At 34.9% G+C, this 16,243-nt stretch overlaps 3 protein-coding genes across 3 annotated transcripts; 2 read left to right on the plus strand and 1 right to left on the minus strand.

Moving 5' to 3' along the window:
- The first annotated feature begins 1,043 nt into the window (after positions 1 to 1,043).
- Positions 1,044 to 1,880, plus strand: LOC121786866 (MADS-box protein FLOWERING LOCUS C-like). The gene has a single exon (XM_042185471.1). It carries the CDS (start codon positions 1,044 to 1,046, stop codon positions 1,878 to 1,880), a length of 837 nt encoding a protein of 278 aa, XP_042041405.1.
- A 1,017-nt stretch (positions 1,881 to 2,897) lies between these two features.
- LOC121786167 (aarF domain-containing protein kinase 1) lies at positions 2,898 to 9,964 on the plus strand. Its single transcript, XM_042184727.1, has 16 exons — positions 2,898 to 3,167; positions 3,247 to 3,330; positions 3,918 to 4,058; positions 4,156 to 4,226; positions 4,559 to 4,652; positions 5,223 to 5,300; positions 6,780 to 6,846; positions 7,117 to 7,202; positions 7,291 to 7,341; positions 7,654 to 7,701; positions 7,878 to 7,998; positions 8,119 to 8,299; positions 8,585 to 8,722; positions 8,812 to 8,924; positions 9,481 to 9,540; positions 9,620 to 9,964. Exons 1-16 carry the CDS (start codon positions 3,006 to 3,008, stop codon positions 9,730 to 9,732), a joined length of 1,608 nt encoding a protein of 535 aa, XP_042040661.1. The 5' UTR covers positions 2,898 to 3,005; the 3' UTR covers positions 9,733 to 9,964.
- Positions 9,965 to 10,142: 178 nt separating this feature from the next.
- LOC121786168 (isocitrate dehydrogenase [NADP], chloroplastic) lies at positions 10,143 to 13,612 on the minus strand. The gene is made up of 16 exons (XM_042184728.1): positions 13,459 to 13,612; positions 12,977 to 13,020; positions 12,760 to 12,869; positions 12,635 to 12,672; positions 12,476 to 12,553; positions 12,347 to 12,400; positions 12,158 to 12,259; positions 11,916 to 12,007; positions 11,716 to 11,819; positions 11,495 to 11,563; positions 11,288 to 11,403; positions 11,130 to 11,164; positions 10,843 to 10,985; positions 10,613 to 10,735; positions 10,424 to 10,513; positions 10,143 to 10,335 (listed from the first exon to the last, which is right to left on the minus strand). Exons 1-15 carry the CDS (start codon positions 13,505 to 13,507, stop codon positions 10,432 to 10,434), a joined length of 1,239 nt encoding a protein of 412 aa, XP_042040662.1. The 5' UTR covers positions 13,508 to 13,612; the 3' UTR covers positions 10,143 to 10,335; positions 10,424 to 10,431.
- Positions 13,613 to 16,243: the final 2,631 nt, after the last annotated feature.

Raw genomic sequence — 16,243 nt, forward strand, 5'->3', positions numbered from 1 at the left:
AATTGATTGCACTTATTTCTTGCAGCCATCAATGTGTATTCCTATATTCATTCAGCTCTTCATTTTTGTGGATGTTTCAAATATTGATTGCACTCAGTTCTTGCAGCCATGCTACCCTATATTGTATGATGTGGCAACTGGTAAAATATTTTAGGAGTAGGATTAATATTGGTTGCCACACCGGATAAAATTAAATAAAAATATAAATTATAAAGTTCAGCATTTATTTTGAAACAAATCAAATTTTAGAACCGGTGTGATACAAGGGCCATACTTTGATAATCATTATTTAATCAAATCACTTGTATTTTCTAAATAATAATGCTATGCGGCCACATTATGGCCAGCCATAAATTAATTAAATAACAAAAAAATTGTTTTTTTTCAAATTTTTGGTTTAATACTACTTGATTTTACTTTTATATCATCTTCATTATATGTTGCTCAACATGTTAGTGTTGCTCTTTCGTAGTTTTTGCTCAACTTATTACTACTGTCATTTCTTGATTGTTGCTCAACGTATACAGTAATTCGTGATATTAATGCGTTTTACGTAATGGAATTCAAAGATAAGTATCAACTCACAAGTCCATTCACACACATATAAGTTTATATCGGTAATTCTAATTTTTTTATAAATGTAAATGGACTAAATTAACTCTTTATGGCCGGCCACATTATGGCCATTTAGCATCACTCTTTTCTAAATTCTACTGTTTTTTTTTTTGTACATTGCTACTGAAAAAATACGACAACAAAATTGGTTGTTAATTAACTGATGGATGGACTTTTTTTTAACAACGAAATGCTAACATTACGAATTGATGATATCTATTGTTTCAAACTGAATTTAATTAGGAAACATTGTGTTTGCAAAGAAAGAGTATTTAGTTAATATGGTAAGTTGGTAACTACAGTCAAGTATTTATGGTAACAGTAAAGTGAATTTCGGTGTTACGAAACCCTATATAAAGCTTTGGATTGAAGCAGCACTTCCAAAATTGAAAATCAAATCCTTCTCTCTTTTCTCAGAAATCAAAACGATGGGTCGCGCGAAGCTGAAATTGCAGTTCATTGAGAACAAGAAATCTCGCCTCCTAACTTTCAAGAAGAGAAAGGAAGCGTTAAAGAAGAAAGTCGAGCAACTCACCACTCTCTGCGACGTCCCCGCCTGCATGATCATCCGCGACCCCACCACCAACTCCACCTTCATCTGGCCGGATGACTCCGCCCAAATCCGCCGCCTCATCGGCTCCTACAAGGCTGATCCCGGCGCCGTTAAGGCTTTCGGGGTCTCCGATTTCTTCAACCAGCGCCAGGGGAATGCATTGGAGAAGAATGCGGAGGCCGAATCCGGCACCTGGGACGATCGCCTTAACCATATGGACGAGTCCCAGTTGCTGGAATTGAGCGGCGCAGTGCGCGCCAAGGCTGAGGCCTTGCGGTCAAGAATCGATTTCTTGAAACGGGAGCCGATGATGAAGGAGGAGGAAAACAGTAATGAGATGCTTGATTTGGAAGACATTTTTGATCAAGATGAAATCTTGTCGATGGCTGCGAACACCAATGATCAATTTCCTGTGACGGACTTTTACTGCCCGCAGGCTTTGGCGATGATGGAAAAGGAGAAGAGCAACGACAATGTGGTGCTTGATTTGGTCGGTTTGGGAGGGATTGTTGATCAAGATGTCAGCTTTTCTATTGGGGATGTTATGGATTTTGCGAGGGCCAATGCTCCTCTGAATCTGCCGCAAGATTACACCTTTTCTGTTGCTGATGTTATGGCCAACGGTCAACTTCCGGCGGTGCCGCAGCCGTTCGTTGATCACAATTATCTCAACTACGGCTACTGCTATCCATGGATGGGAATCAGAATGTGAATTGGTGTGCGGGTCAAAATCTCAACGGCTTTCAATGGATGTGAATTGCTTTGCTAGGGATGATGGTGGTGACTTAGCTAGCTATTTTTGGCACTAGAATCATGCTGCTGCTGCTGCTAATTGTGGAATCCCATTTTTTATTTCTTTTCCTTCTGTGGATATTTGCCACTATGGAATTTTGTCAATTAACTGTATATGATGGAGTTCAATGATAAATGTATGTTGTTGATATTAAAGAAGGCAATTGCACTGTGTTTTACATTATCATTCAACTATATATAAAAAGATCCCAACTTTGAATTTTTGGTTTTAATATCGATGTCAAGTTGACAAGAAAGAATAAACCTTTGCACAAGTACAATACTTGAATCTGTTTATGGTGTGGTGATCTTAGTAGCTCAATTCCTCATGTTTGATGAGAACAACTTCTCTGGCAAGGTTGGACTGTGCGGGAAACCGGTGTCCACCGTCTAGAAAGAATGTGTCGTCTATGGTGGATACGCGTTGATTGGTGCGATTGTATCGTGCTTGGTCACCTACAAACTGATCAAGAAAAGGATGTTGCAGAAATAGGCATTGCAGCTGAGACTAGAAACTGATCACAACTTTCTTTAGCATCCATCAGTTGAGAGTGGGAAGGGATCAACACCACTGCTGCTTCCCACACATAGAAGAGGCAGCTGCATCAGCTTTTTCCGGTGGCACGTCTCCGGCCTCGACCAGTCTCTGATCGATGCTCTGCCACTCTTTCACTACAAGGACATCATGGGATTCAAGGAGCCATTTGATTGTGCTGCTGTCTCTCATTTCTTGACAAACTCAAAAAGTGTCAAATTTGGACTTGACTTTTGACAATTTGTGGAAGTTAGAGGACAGAAATCCATTGTAATTCAAGTTGAATGTCAATTGTTTTAATCACTATATTTAATTATTTATAGATGTGATAGTCTATTCCCCTCATATTACCCAAAACAATATTTAATATAAATACCTTCAATAATTTCTGTTAATGGTCAATTACATTCATCTTCGATTCAATTGGCGGTTAACTGTTAACCTCAAGTGGAGTAAAATTTACTGCTTACTGTTTTCCTCCGCTACGGAAACCAAACCCAGTTTCCAGAGATGAGGAGGCATGGAGGTTTGAAGTTAAGAGCCAAAACCTCGCTTTTTGTGCTCACCGCCGCCGGAGTCGCCGCCTACGGCTCCTCCGACTCTGCCGATACAGCCAATTTTCCCCTTAGCTTCTTAAACAGCGTCGTTCGCTCCTCCCGCGCCCTCTTTACCGTCAGGATCTGCTTCACTTCCTTTTTGATTTCTCCTGGTTATCACTCGATTAATGCTGCTAAAAGTTTCAATTTTGCAGATCACTTCTTGCGTGCTTGACTACAAGTACTCATTGCACGGTTTACTAGCTGATTCCGACGAGTATGGATCCACATTATCGCAGGTTTTTAAATCCACCGCTATTTTAGGCGAATGTTTGCCCTGTTACTCGAGTTTTATCCTTTATTTTTATTTTACCTTCAAGATAACTCCGTTTGATCATGTCATTGTTAATAGTTCAGTATAAAATTTTGCTATTATCATCTCGGCGTGGGTTTAAGTTGCAGCGATATCAACTCGTGTTGCCAATCAATATTCTTAGGGCATAAAAGTGTTGAGAGGAATTTCTCTGAAGCATTACACCGCAACTCTAATTTATCTAATAGTACTATGCTTTTCCTGTCATATTTACATTCGTGGTGGGATGTAGTACCCTGTGTCGAAGTCAATGATACATACCACAATCATGTTCCTCGTCATTAAGTATACTTTGTAGTGTTGTGTTGCTCTTGGTAGTTCCCTATTAGTGTTGTCTGAAGTTTTTTGCTTCCTGGTATTGCATCTGTTTTTTCCCAATGAAAATGATGGTGGATAATAAATACTGTATCTGCATAGTTTTTAATATTTATAAAGTTAATTTCATTGTTGTTATCATTTGCATTGAGGAGGAAAGTTTCTTGTGTTTGATTAATGTTTTGTGGCAATTTTAAGATCCATCTAAGGTCAGCTAGAAGGATCCAAAACTTATGTGACACCAACAAAGGTTTCTATGTAAAGGCTGGGCAGTTTGTTGCTGCAGCACGACAAGTTCCTAGAGAATATTCATCTACTCTTTCATCTTTACAAGATCAGGTTTTTACTTGTCACATTTCAGTTCTTTTAACCAACTTTTGTGGTTTTCTGACTGTTTTAATTGGATTTTTTGCTAATTCTGATACTGATGCTTCAGGCAGTTCCATGTAATTTTGAAGCTGTCAAGGAAGTTATAGTAAAGAGTCTGGGGAAAGACATGTCAGAGATGTAAGTTTAATTGACTTATAAACCGTTGAATGTCCTGGCTAAATCCACTGTGTGGGTCTAAAATTTGGCACTTCTTGTACTTGTTTCTTCTATGCATATCCACTGTATGGGTCTAAAATTTAAGCATATCATGTAAAGTAGATCATGCGCAGCTTCTCGTTAATTAAGTTTGATTATTATTCATAATTGGTTGGTAAATGACTCAAAAGATTAATTCTTCTAATCTAAGACTTCCTCAATAGTCTTGAAGTGTCATTGAACATTCATGTCCAGTCACAAGTTTTCTGTACAGTGAACAATCTAATTTGATGGCATTTGGATTCTTGGATCAGATTTCTATCGTTTGATGAGCAACCAATTGCTGCTGCATCAATTGCTCAGGTACATCGTGCCGTCTTGAAGGGCCATCAGGAGGCAGCTGTCAAGGTTAATCTGTGGAACTACACTTGAAGTAGTACTTTTGTTTGACAACCATGTCTCTACATGCAGTGATATTTAGTTTGCTCAAGTAGGACTCTTACTTACTTTAACAAATTATTCAACATTGCTTGTTGTGTTCTGTGGCTGTTGGTAGAATTGGGGGGTTTGGAAGTGGGGGGATGGCTGACAGGTGTTGAGAAGATGCTTCAATCCAGCTATGCTCTGTAATAGATTTTATTTTTTTCTGTTTTCTTGGTGATGACTCAAACATACCACAAAGTGATCAGTTTCCATTACGGTGAAATACATTTTGCAAAAACCAGTATTCGGTTCCGATGGATTCTTATACTGTATACCATGGCCCTTTTATTTAGAGAATAATACTAACTAATACTATAATCTTTGAATACCAGTTGTTTTAGCTGCATTTAATAGTAAAATATAATTGTAATACATGATTTGCCGTACATAACTATAAAACGTATGCATCATCTCTCTATATTGCTGTATTATTTCTTTTACATAAGACAATTCTAAATGAGAATACATGGTTCCACTTTTGTTTTGAAACCACAGGTCCAATATCCAGGATTAGAGTATCAAATGAAATTTGATCTTGCTACAATGTCTTTACTCTCCAGATCAGTTGCATGGGTAAGATTTTAATTCAGTCAGCTAACTTTTTTTTCATTTACTTTGACAGAGTATTTTTTTAAAAAATGTATGTGCAAAGGCATGCATGAAAGCAAACAGATAGTATATTATAAGATGTGCATGGAGATTAACACATTAATCATTATTGCATGAAAACTTATCAATATCATCCGTTTGACTAGCTCACATCCTTAGCTTTTCTACATTTTTCTCTCCCAGGTGAAGCTTCTGGTTAATTCATAGAAAATCTAGAGCAAATTAACATTTTTATGTTATCTATAAGAATGGGCCACTACTACAAGGGTTTCATAAGATATAGTATATTATTTTTAGTTTGATAATTATATGCTAAAGCCTTAAAGTTCAAGTATAGAAACCAGCTGAGCTTTCTCACACTCATCTTTCAAGCGGATAATTAATGTGTGCGAGAAGTTTCTTGCCTAGTGTTTAAAGATTGTGGCAATATATAATGGATGTCGATCTTGAAACTGCTTTAACCAATTCAAAAGTCTATTTTGTTTCCTTTTTCATTCAACTCTTGAAATTACTGTTTCATTATGTGGCAATTATTCCCCCTGGTAGTCTATTTGGTCTTAACCCCCCCCCCCCCACCCCTTCTGTTTTTGTTATGGAAAATGTAGAGAGGCGTTGCAGAAAAAAGAGAGAACAAGGGGGAAAGGGGCCCTCATAATTTAAGTACCAATATTCTAATCATCCCCATTTCTTTTCTTTCCCCTCGCTTTCCCATCACTTTTAATCATCAATTACCATCACTCCCAATGGATGAGCTGCTACATAGTGGCCCAACGCCTGCAGCGGATGATCAGAGCTCTTGAAAACTGGTCCATCTCAATTATATTAGCCACAACTTTTTCAATATGATAATGAGCTGTGCCCTCAGTTTTATTTTCTCTGGCTCTACATAAATCTCCCCTTGTATCACTCAATAATTCTTTGAAACTATTTTAAGTCTATGATCCAAGCCACAACCAAAGAGGTTTTTTGATATGTCAGAATTCAACATAAAAAAATATGCCCACCTAACTATATTTGCACCAGCTCGACAGCAATCTTCGCTAGTGTCACTGGTTACCAAGAATAGTTGATCATTAATTTACTGGTGCAGTCATTCTGTAAGTTTTGATAGAAAATCCAGACAAAAGAGACTCATCCCCGTTGTCGTTAGACTTGTAGATTCATCACATTGTGTAATAGAAAATAGCTTTATGTCGTGACCTCTTAGGTTATCACACTAGAGTTTATGTAGCTCTGTTCCTTTCTTAATCATAAATTTTCCTTAGGCAAATTAGAGAGGAGTGCTCATATATGTGCAGAGAGGAAAAGATTAAAGACATCATTTATCATAAATGAAGATACTTAAAGACAGCTATCCAATTGGAACGAATGCAGAATTTGGTGGCAAAATGAGCCAGTTCTCTGGGCAGTGTGGTCTAAAACATTAGTTGCTGCATTTTCTAGTTGTTCCCGGAGTACAGGTTCGAGTGGATGGTATCAGAATTTACAAAGTCTATTGCGTCTGAACTTGGTGAGTGTATCATGGTAAATTTTGTCATCAGACATGCACTGTGATTCTTCTTGGATTATTTTAATTTCTTATAAACTTAGCTTAGTATCACCATCTTTATCTGTGTTCTTTTTATTGGACTAGGCCGTATCTATCCATTTTCATTTTCAACTTAATGCTATCAAAACTTGTTCCATCACAAGTTTTGAGGCCTTCAAAATGTGTGCTTGAATATTTTGCACCCTCGTTGCGCTTAAATGATTGAATGGTTTTCATTTTTGTGTTCTATAGATTTCATTCAAGAGGCTAAAAACTCAGAGAGAGCAGCAAATAATTTTAAAAGCAACAAGATGGTCAAGTTCCCTTATGTTTATTGGGTTAAGTATATGCATTTATTTCTTGAGTCAATCAATGCAAAAGTTGCTCCTTTCATCTTAGATCTCACTGTCATGGTTATATTGACAGGATTTCACATGCAAGAAGGTGTTGACAATGGAATTTTGTGAAGGACATAAGGTATAGCTAACAGGCTAACAGGCTAACTTTTTAGATCCCCCCACCCCACCCAAAAAGAATGTTTAAACCTGAAAAATAGGAGGAAGCAGTCAGCTAAAGAACTTCACTTGTAATGATTCAGTATCCTCATAATTCTGTCAAATACATGAACATTTGATGAAATACTCTATTTGTGCTGGTTCGGCAACTTTCTTTTATTAATAATGGGAATCTCTGCATTATATGTAAGTAAGTAGTATATTTCACATGCATTGAAGCATGATGTGCTTATTTCTGTGAAGCCACTGATAACATGAATTTCATTGATTTCAGATTGATGATTTGGAATATTTGAAGCGAATGGGAATCAATCCACTTGAGGTTGGTTTGTGGGAGACATGTCATTTGACATAGTTATTTTCCTTGACTGCTGGGCATGCCTTATGACTGTTATTTCTCTATAGCTGACTGATGTCTGTTAGTAAGTTTTAAGAAGCTGGTATCTTCTATGAATAAGAAACTCTCATTCTTCTATTCTGTTTCACTTGACATTTTAGGTAGCCAAAACCCTCATAGATGTCTTTGCTGAGATGATATTTGTTCATGGTTTCCTCCATGGTGATCCGCATCCTGGAAACATATTAGTTTCTCCAGAGGGGCACAGTGGCTTTTCATTAGGTACAATTAAGCATTTCTACTCGAAACCTTTCCTTCAGTAGGAGTGTAATCTTATCATATATACTCTTGGTTTTAAAATTGACTTTGCATTTGCTTAACACATACATATATGTACATTAGTCATTCTGGATCATGGGATCTATAAACAGTTGCCTGAAGAATTCAGAAAAAGCTATTGCCATCTCTGGGATGCCTTAATTAGACTTGATTCACAAAAAATACAGCAGCTGGGTGAAACCTTTGGTGTTGGGAAGTATGCCAAATATTTTCCTGTTATATTTACTGGAAGAACCATTAATAGGTACTCTCTATGGCTTCCTCCTTTAATTTATTTTTTCTATCATGGATGAGAGTTCCACTTCTAAGTCCCCATCACCATTTTCTTTTTGCATTCAATGATGGATTTATCCTTTGATACCTAAATGCTCATGTTCTGAACTAAATGAAATAAGTCAGAACTGTCTTTTTATGGCTTTCTTCCTTTTTGCTTCCAAGGCTAAGTGTACATATTCTATTTTTTAAGAGCTACAATTCGGATTTATCATTATATGTGGATGTAATGCTGATTACATTTAAATAACTGAAGTAAATCAGTGCTTGGGAGAGGAATGTCGCCTGAAGAGAAGAAACATTTAAAGGATGAAGTGAAATCTTTAAAAATGGAGGACGTATCTTCTTTCATGGAGTCATTGCCCCCTGAGTTTCTAACCATACTGCGGACCGAGTAAGACCTGATTCCATATTATGCAACTGTCACAATTGATCGTAAGGTTTATTAAATTGTCTCATTGCTATTTCTTGTATTCCATAAAGTGGGCTGCTAAGGTCCTTGATTAGCAAATTAGGTGCTCCTCAACAAACCCGACTGCTGATTTATGCTAAATGTGCCTTCCGTGGTCTCTCTGCTGAGGCAAGTTCTGAATCAGGTAAAAAAACTGTTCGGCGTTCAATATCAGTTCTGTTTGATTAGTTGAATAGTCTAAGTGGATATAACATGGAAATTCAATGCATAATTATATTATCTTCTTGACTCAGAAATGTCATGTGTCTTGCTTTTCTATATTCCAGCTTTGGTTTTTTTTATTTTTGTCATCAGTCATCACTACTATACCTAACTGCTCCTTATGGGTGGGCTATGCCAAGTTGTGAGAATCAAAATCTTCCTATAATGAGGTTCATTCATATATATATCAAATAAATCTATTGGGTGGACTAATATTCTGGTTGGCTAGCTAGAGGATATTTGACAGGTTATTTTGATTGTGACCTTCATTTTGTCTTTCATTCATTGACATTAAATGACATCCGTTGGCATGTTGTTTGTTATAAGACCTAGAAGGATATTTCTGTACTTGATTATGAGAGCTGCAATTTCCAAAAATCCAAGTCCAAAATGCTGATATTGCAAAAATATTTGTCTCTTCTGCACTTGATTCAAGCATTGGATATCTTGGTAAGTGAATTAAGTTTGAGATTGTGCAGTGTATGTTGGATCCAGATTGAAGACGAGTATAAGATACATTCAGCTGAGGGTAATTCTGGGTAAGGCAGTTTTGAATCATTATGCAGATTTCTTAAATTTGAGAAGACAGACATATAGTAAGATGCGGTTGAACCTCAGGTATTATGGAGTTCGTGAGCTACGTGGATGAAAGAGGACGCTCGTTGGCTACAAAACTGAGACAGTTGATGTATCAAATATGGAGTTTAGCTCCCATTCTCTTCTCAAATTGAGAGGTCATTCCTTATAGTTACAGAATTTGTAGCATCGAATGAAGTTTGTTATAGTGATTAGTGGTGGACGCCAATTTTGGTTCATAATATTTTTGGGCAAAAAATGGGAAACATTATGATGTACTAGTAACCTTTGTATTAGATTAATATGAATAGTACAAAGAAATGCAAACAAAGTGTATTTGATTTAACCACTAGTATGAAGAAAATCCAAAATTCACTTTCAATGAAAGGGCATGTCTAAATCAACACCAAAGGCAAATCTTTTATTTGGATAAGAACTTGGTAACAGATATTTATGCAGAAAGGACCACATTTTTTCTCAGAACAGATGAACATGCAGTGATTTTTGCCAATCTGTGCCATCAGTTTAAACTATCACAATTATAACAGAAAAGACAGGCCAAGAATTCAAACAAGTTGTCTCATGGTATTCCAATTGATGAAGTATAATGAGCCAGAATGGCTGTTTTGATGAGTTTGGAAATACATCTGAACAATAAAAAACCGGCATGAAAAGTACCAACTCATGAAATGGAAGATAAATTATTGAAAAGTAGCTGCTGGTTAGATGCGTCCCGGATGATTTTTGGTAATCTAGACCTGCAAAAACATAAAACAGCAACAAATGTGAGGTTTGGCATTGAGTAATCATTCGAAACATATCGAGATTTGGCAATCATGAACATACAACAGTGCTTAGGATGAAAGTTTTGCTTTAAGCTCATCAGCAACTGCATCAATGAACTCTTCAGTGTTGAGATAATGGTTTCTCGCCAACCTAAATTGTTTGGGGGATACGAAGGGGTGAGCAATATGATAAGCTTAAAATGAGGCAGCTTTATGATTTGAAATGTGATTGGTGAACATCAATGCTTACTTGGACCCATGGATGATAAGGGCAAGATCCTTGGTCATCTTTCCAGATTCAACAACACCGATACATGCTGCTTCTAGTTTCTCAGTGAACTCCAAGAGCTTTGCGTTGTCATCCAACTTGGCCCTACCAAATGTAGTTACTTATTATACTCCAGAATTCAGAAAAGATTGTAACAAGTAAATTCATGGACAAGAACTACAGTGGAAAAGAAAAAAATAAACTTAAATCACCTGTGTGCAAGACCACGAGTCCAAGCAAAGATTGAGGCAATGCTATTTGTACTGGTTTCACCTCCTTTTTGGTGAACCCTGTAGTGGCGTGTAACAGTTCCATGGGCAGCTTCAGCCTCAATAGTCTTGCCATCAGGGCACATCTGGAATGAGAGTGACACAATATCTTTCAGTATACAAACTTGCAACAAATACCCAATAAAATGCATGCCAACTAATATGGTTTGCTAATGCAAAAGGCTAAGACTTGAAAATAGATGCAACTAATAGAAGAGATACAAACGTACCAAGACTGAGGTCATCAGCCCAAGGGATCCAAAGCCTGTGAAATGTGATCAAATAAAGTGTAAATGGCTTACAGAGTGATACATACTATATAAGAAGAAAACATCTGTGTAATCTATATGTCCATATTGATAATATTTCAGGTTTCTGATTTACACACCTTGTGCTAAGAAGTCACTCTGCACATCTCCATCATAGTTCTTGCAGGCCCACACGTAACCTCCATCACTCTTCAGAGCATACGCAACCATATCATCAATGAGACGGTGCTCATACCTTAAGGTGTTGCATTAAACAAACTAACATATCAGTTGCAAATAACAGAAATGTTAGAACCATATGATAAGGATTAAGCAGAGATGCCCACCATATTCCAGCCTCCTCGTACTTTGATTTCCATTTTGATTCATAAACTTCTTGAAATATGTCCTTGAATCTTTTTCAAGCCAGGGAGTAACAATTAAAACATCAAACTGGTAATATATATATAACAAGTTTCTAGTTTGAAATGGAGTGTGCAGTTTGAAAGAATGAAACAAGGACATATGGTGGAAACCATTCACAATATTGAATAATTCAATTCCTTACCTGCCGTCATATTTCTTAAGAATGGTGTTCTTGGTGCTAAGATATAATGGCCACTTTTTCAGGTATGCGGTGTTCATTGAAGCCTCAGCAAAAGACCGAATTGACTAATCAACAATGTTACAAAATTAAAATACAAGTCAGTCACCAATAACAGTACCGTTCTAAATCAAAATTGCATCAACAGATCTGGCAAAACAAACCTCATCAGTGTTGTACATTGACAAAGCAACTCCGCCTTCACCAGTGAAATTGTAGACCTCTAGTTCCGTCGTTTCACCTGACCCTTCTGGCACTGCATATGGACCAAATATAATTGATTTTGACTGACCAAGAGAAGCATACAAAACTTACAAAGGTAAAAGACAAATATTTAGCATAATATGGACAAAGAATACATTAGCGATAGAGATGAAATGTAAAACCCATAAATAAAAGGGCATACCAAACACCATTTTAAGCTTTCCAGGTCCTTTAAATACAGCATCAGTGGCCTTGTACTGATCTCCGAAAGCATGCCTCCCAATGCATATCGGCTTCGTCCACCCTTAAGTGAGTCACAAAGTATATTAGCCCAACCAAGTCACAAACAGAAAAACTGCTGAAAAACAGTAAAAAGATTTGAGCTGTGTACCTGGGATAAGTCGGGGAACATTTTTGCAGAGAATTGGTTCTCTAAAGACCGTGCCTGCATGGAGGTCAATCAAAATCATCATAAGTCCAAAAACATAGTTAAAGTAAACATTGGGTCAAATTCACTCACCATTCAAAATATTCCTAATTGTGCCGTTTGGACTCCTCCACATCTGCTTTAAGCCAAACTCCTTAACACGAGCTTCATCTGCAATCATTATACTTGTATGATTTTCTGAACAGATCTAGATTCAAGAAAAAGGATCTAAACAACTTCAATCCTACTTACCAGGAGTGATCGTTGCACACTTGATCGCCACATTGTACCTGCAAATTTGAACACATAGACAGCTGAAAACCTAGTAACAAAACACCACATCATCCAAAAAAGGACAAATCATATAGATCACATACTTAAGAGTAGCTTCTGCACTCTCAACGGTAACTTTGTCGTCTGTGGCATCACGGTGAGTAACTCCAAGGTCAAAGTACTTAATATCCAACTCCACAAATGGGAAAATCAACTGCAATGAACATTTAAAACGAGATTATGCTACCAAACCATCAGATTTTTAGTCACAAATAAAAATTTATGCCGAATTGAAGATAAAGATGAAATCTTGTTCCATACCTTGTCTTTGATAAATTGCCAAATGACCCTTGTCATCTCATCTCCTGAAAACGCACAGATCACAAAAGAAAACAATCAATTGTTTCAGCATGGTATAAGAACAACAGTTATATCATATCAAACTCGAAGAATCACAAGACATAGTTCCGAAAAAACACCAGCATCGGCGGATACTCAAAATATCTGAAGCCTGAACACAAGCTTTTTACTCACAAAATCAATTAATAAAAACACAGACTCTCATAGCAGATTTCAAAAGTTAGTATCTTTGGTTAAAAATCACCTTCTGATTCACATCACAAATCAAAATTGAGATGATCTTGATCTGTAACACAGTCAAGCATCGCCACACACATATATAAACCTTCTATAAAGAGCAATAAACTAATAATCAATAAACATAAGCATAAATCTAGCAACAAAACCTAGTCCAAGCAACAGATCAAGAAACAAAAAAGAGGGAGCAAAGATCTGAATCTGACCATCCATCTCAACGATGGGGTTGGACACCTTGATCTTCTCGATCGCCATGGCTTATCTGTTTTAGTTTTTGTTAATCTGATTTTATCTTGGGCGAGAGAGAAGGAGAAAGCACAGTGACAGCAGCCTACTGGAAAAAATCAATTATATACTGCAAGAGAGGGGAGTTGGTGAAGTGGGGCTTTCGCCTTTGAGGGTTTTTGAAATCGCAAAATAAAAATATTCAGTTAATTTATATTCAAATTTTAATTTACAACTTTTTATTTAAATTGATTCATTTACGGCCGACTGATAAGTTCTGAAATCTGAAATCTGAAATCACAAATTCAAATCAAACCAGTATTTTATACTGCTAATTCAATTTAGTTTAAGAAAAATATTTTGGAGACATAATGTCTAAGACATAATGAGGTTAAAGTAGTCATTTTAGATTGTTTTATATTTTTATTTAAATAAATGTTTTGTACATATACCATAATACCCTTGTGCATATAAAAACATTTTTTTATATTTAAGAATTACTTGCTTAGGAAAGTTGTGTGAATTTATATGGATGACATGATTTAAGCAAATATATACTCTAAAATCAAATAAAATCTACCTGTAACAACTAACAATTCAATTATTCAAATCTTGTGAACAAAATCTTGAAGCAATGAAATGGGAAATGATATTTTTAATTTAACATTATACGTATTTTATTTGTAATTAAATTTATAAGATGTTCATATACCTTATTACTCCTACATTTATAAAACATATTATTTGTTTATAAGAGTTTTAATTCTGGAACGTTAACTATATACATTTACTTTTAAAATACAAATTGTAAAAGGTTATATCTTACTTTCCAAAATACATCTTTTTATAATGGAAAAAAAATTTATATACCTTCACTTTCCAGATTCAATTTATTAAAAAAATATAAAATAGTAGTTATATTTTTAAAATATTGGTTAGATGAATTAAAAGTACTCCGTATTTGATTATTTTTTATCGGGATTCAAAGTAAAGTTTCAAAATTTTAAGAATTTAAACAATTTTATATTTAATAGAAATGATACATTGTTACTAATGGAGTTTACAATTTTGATTTTAAGAATTTCATAATTTTAATTTAACTCTTTACATTCAAAATTTTTATTTCTTTAAATTCTTAATTTTTAGAACATTATGTTGAACCTATTACACATTTTTAACTCATCTATTAAATATCTTAAAGTACATAGTTAATATTTCTCCTTTTCTTATGCAATATTAGAGTTCTTAGTCCAGTTCACTGTAAAATACGACAAATTAAAATTTAAGAATTTCATACTTTTGATAGTAGTAATTCTTTACGTTCCAATATATTAATTTCTTTAAATTCTAAATTTAAAAAACGTTACAAATGTACCCCAATCAAAAAATTAATTATATATTCTTTTGATTGAGCGTATTAGGTAAAATAGTGTAATTTGATATGAGTTGACTTTGATAATAGTTTGATTGATGTATATTTAGATAAAAGATAGTAATTTGATATGAATTGTCTTCCCTTTTATGATTAATTGATATATATTTATTTATTCAATTATTATTTAATTCAAAATAAGGGTATATTAGTCCATATTATAATTTGGCTTATGGCAAATTGACATAGGGGTATTATGGCTTGGAGACATTATGTCTCTAAATCATCACTCTTAGTTTAAAATGCAGTTTATAGACAGAGATGGCAACTTTCGTCATCGAAATATCTATTTAAGCTATATCTGAATATTAATGACTACACACTAGCAATTAAACTTGTTGAAAGCATGACTAAATTGACGATATTAAAGCGTTTTAATTGATATTGATATAATTTAAAAACCTATCAAAAGTCTAGATGTGTGAATTTGCTTGCCACAGGGTCACATTGTTTATGTCATCTAATTAATAATCGATATGGATTATGGCAGCTAATTAATGAGATATTTTCGATGAATCGTTAAACATTACATAAAATACTAGTAGTTCTTATTTTATTGTGAATAAGGTAAATAATATATAAATTAAAGTAATTAATATCATGCATGCCTAATTTCAAAACCTTGTTTAAATTAAATTAAATTAAATCAAATTCGAATAAATTTATGAGCCTTGACCAATGTATTTACTAAATAAAACACTAAGTTCGACTTATAATATTCGACTTGGATCAGTTCGATCGTCGCACCCTTCGATTTATACACAATACAACCAACACACTCTTATAATAAATTGTTTAACATTTTAATGACATTCTTACATTTTAACTTTAAAATAATTACGCAAATCGTCATATTGGAGTATAACTTATGGGGGAGATTTATGATTGATTTTGTGAGCATCGAGGTTAGTCTTTTTAATTAAATATAGGTTTTAAGTTATCTACTTGATCACACACTTAGGATGTTATAGAATCATATTTGGCTCAACTCGATTGCGTCCGTAGAATTAATATATGTAATGCATCATAGTAACTTTTAGTGATTTTATCAATTTCATTTGGACTTTTAAAATCTACTATTAAATTTACTTATACTCTTTAATACTATCAATTATCTTAACTTCTCAACTTAACTATTTTCATTCCAGTTTTAAAACTTACATACGTTACTCATAATTTCACTCTATTAGTGGAATTGTGATCGGGACATATACTTTTAGTACTTTAATTTGTTTTCTTAGTTTATAAGACATCTTTTTGTATCACACATATCATAAATACATGTTAAATCTTTTATTATCATTAAGAAGAATAAATTAAATAAAATATTTATC

This window comes from Salvia splendens, chromosome 22, assembly GCF_004379255.2.
Source record: "Salvia splendens isolate huo1 chromosome 22, SspV2, whole genome shotgun sequence".
NCBI classification, from domain to species: Eukaryota; Viridiplantae; Streptophyta; class Magnoliopsida; order Lamiales; family Lamiaceae; genus Salvia; species Salvia splendens.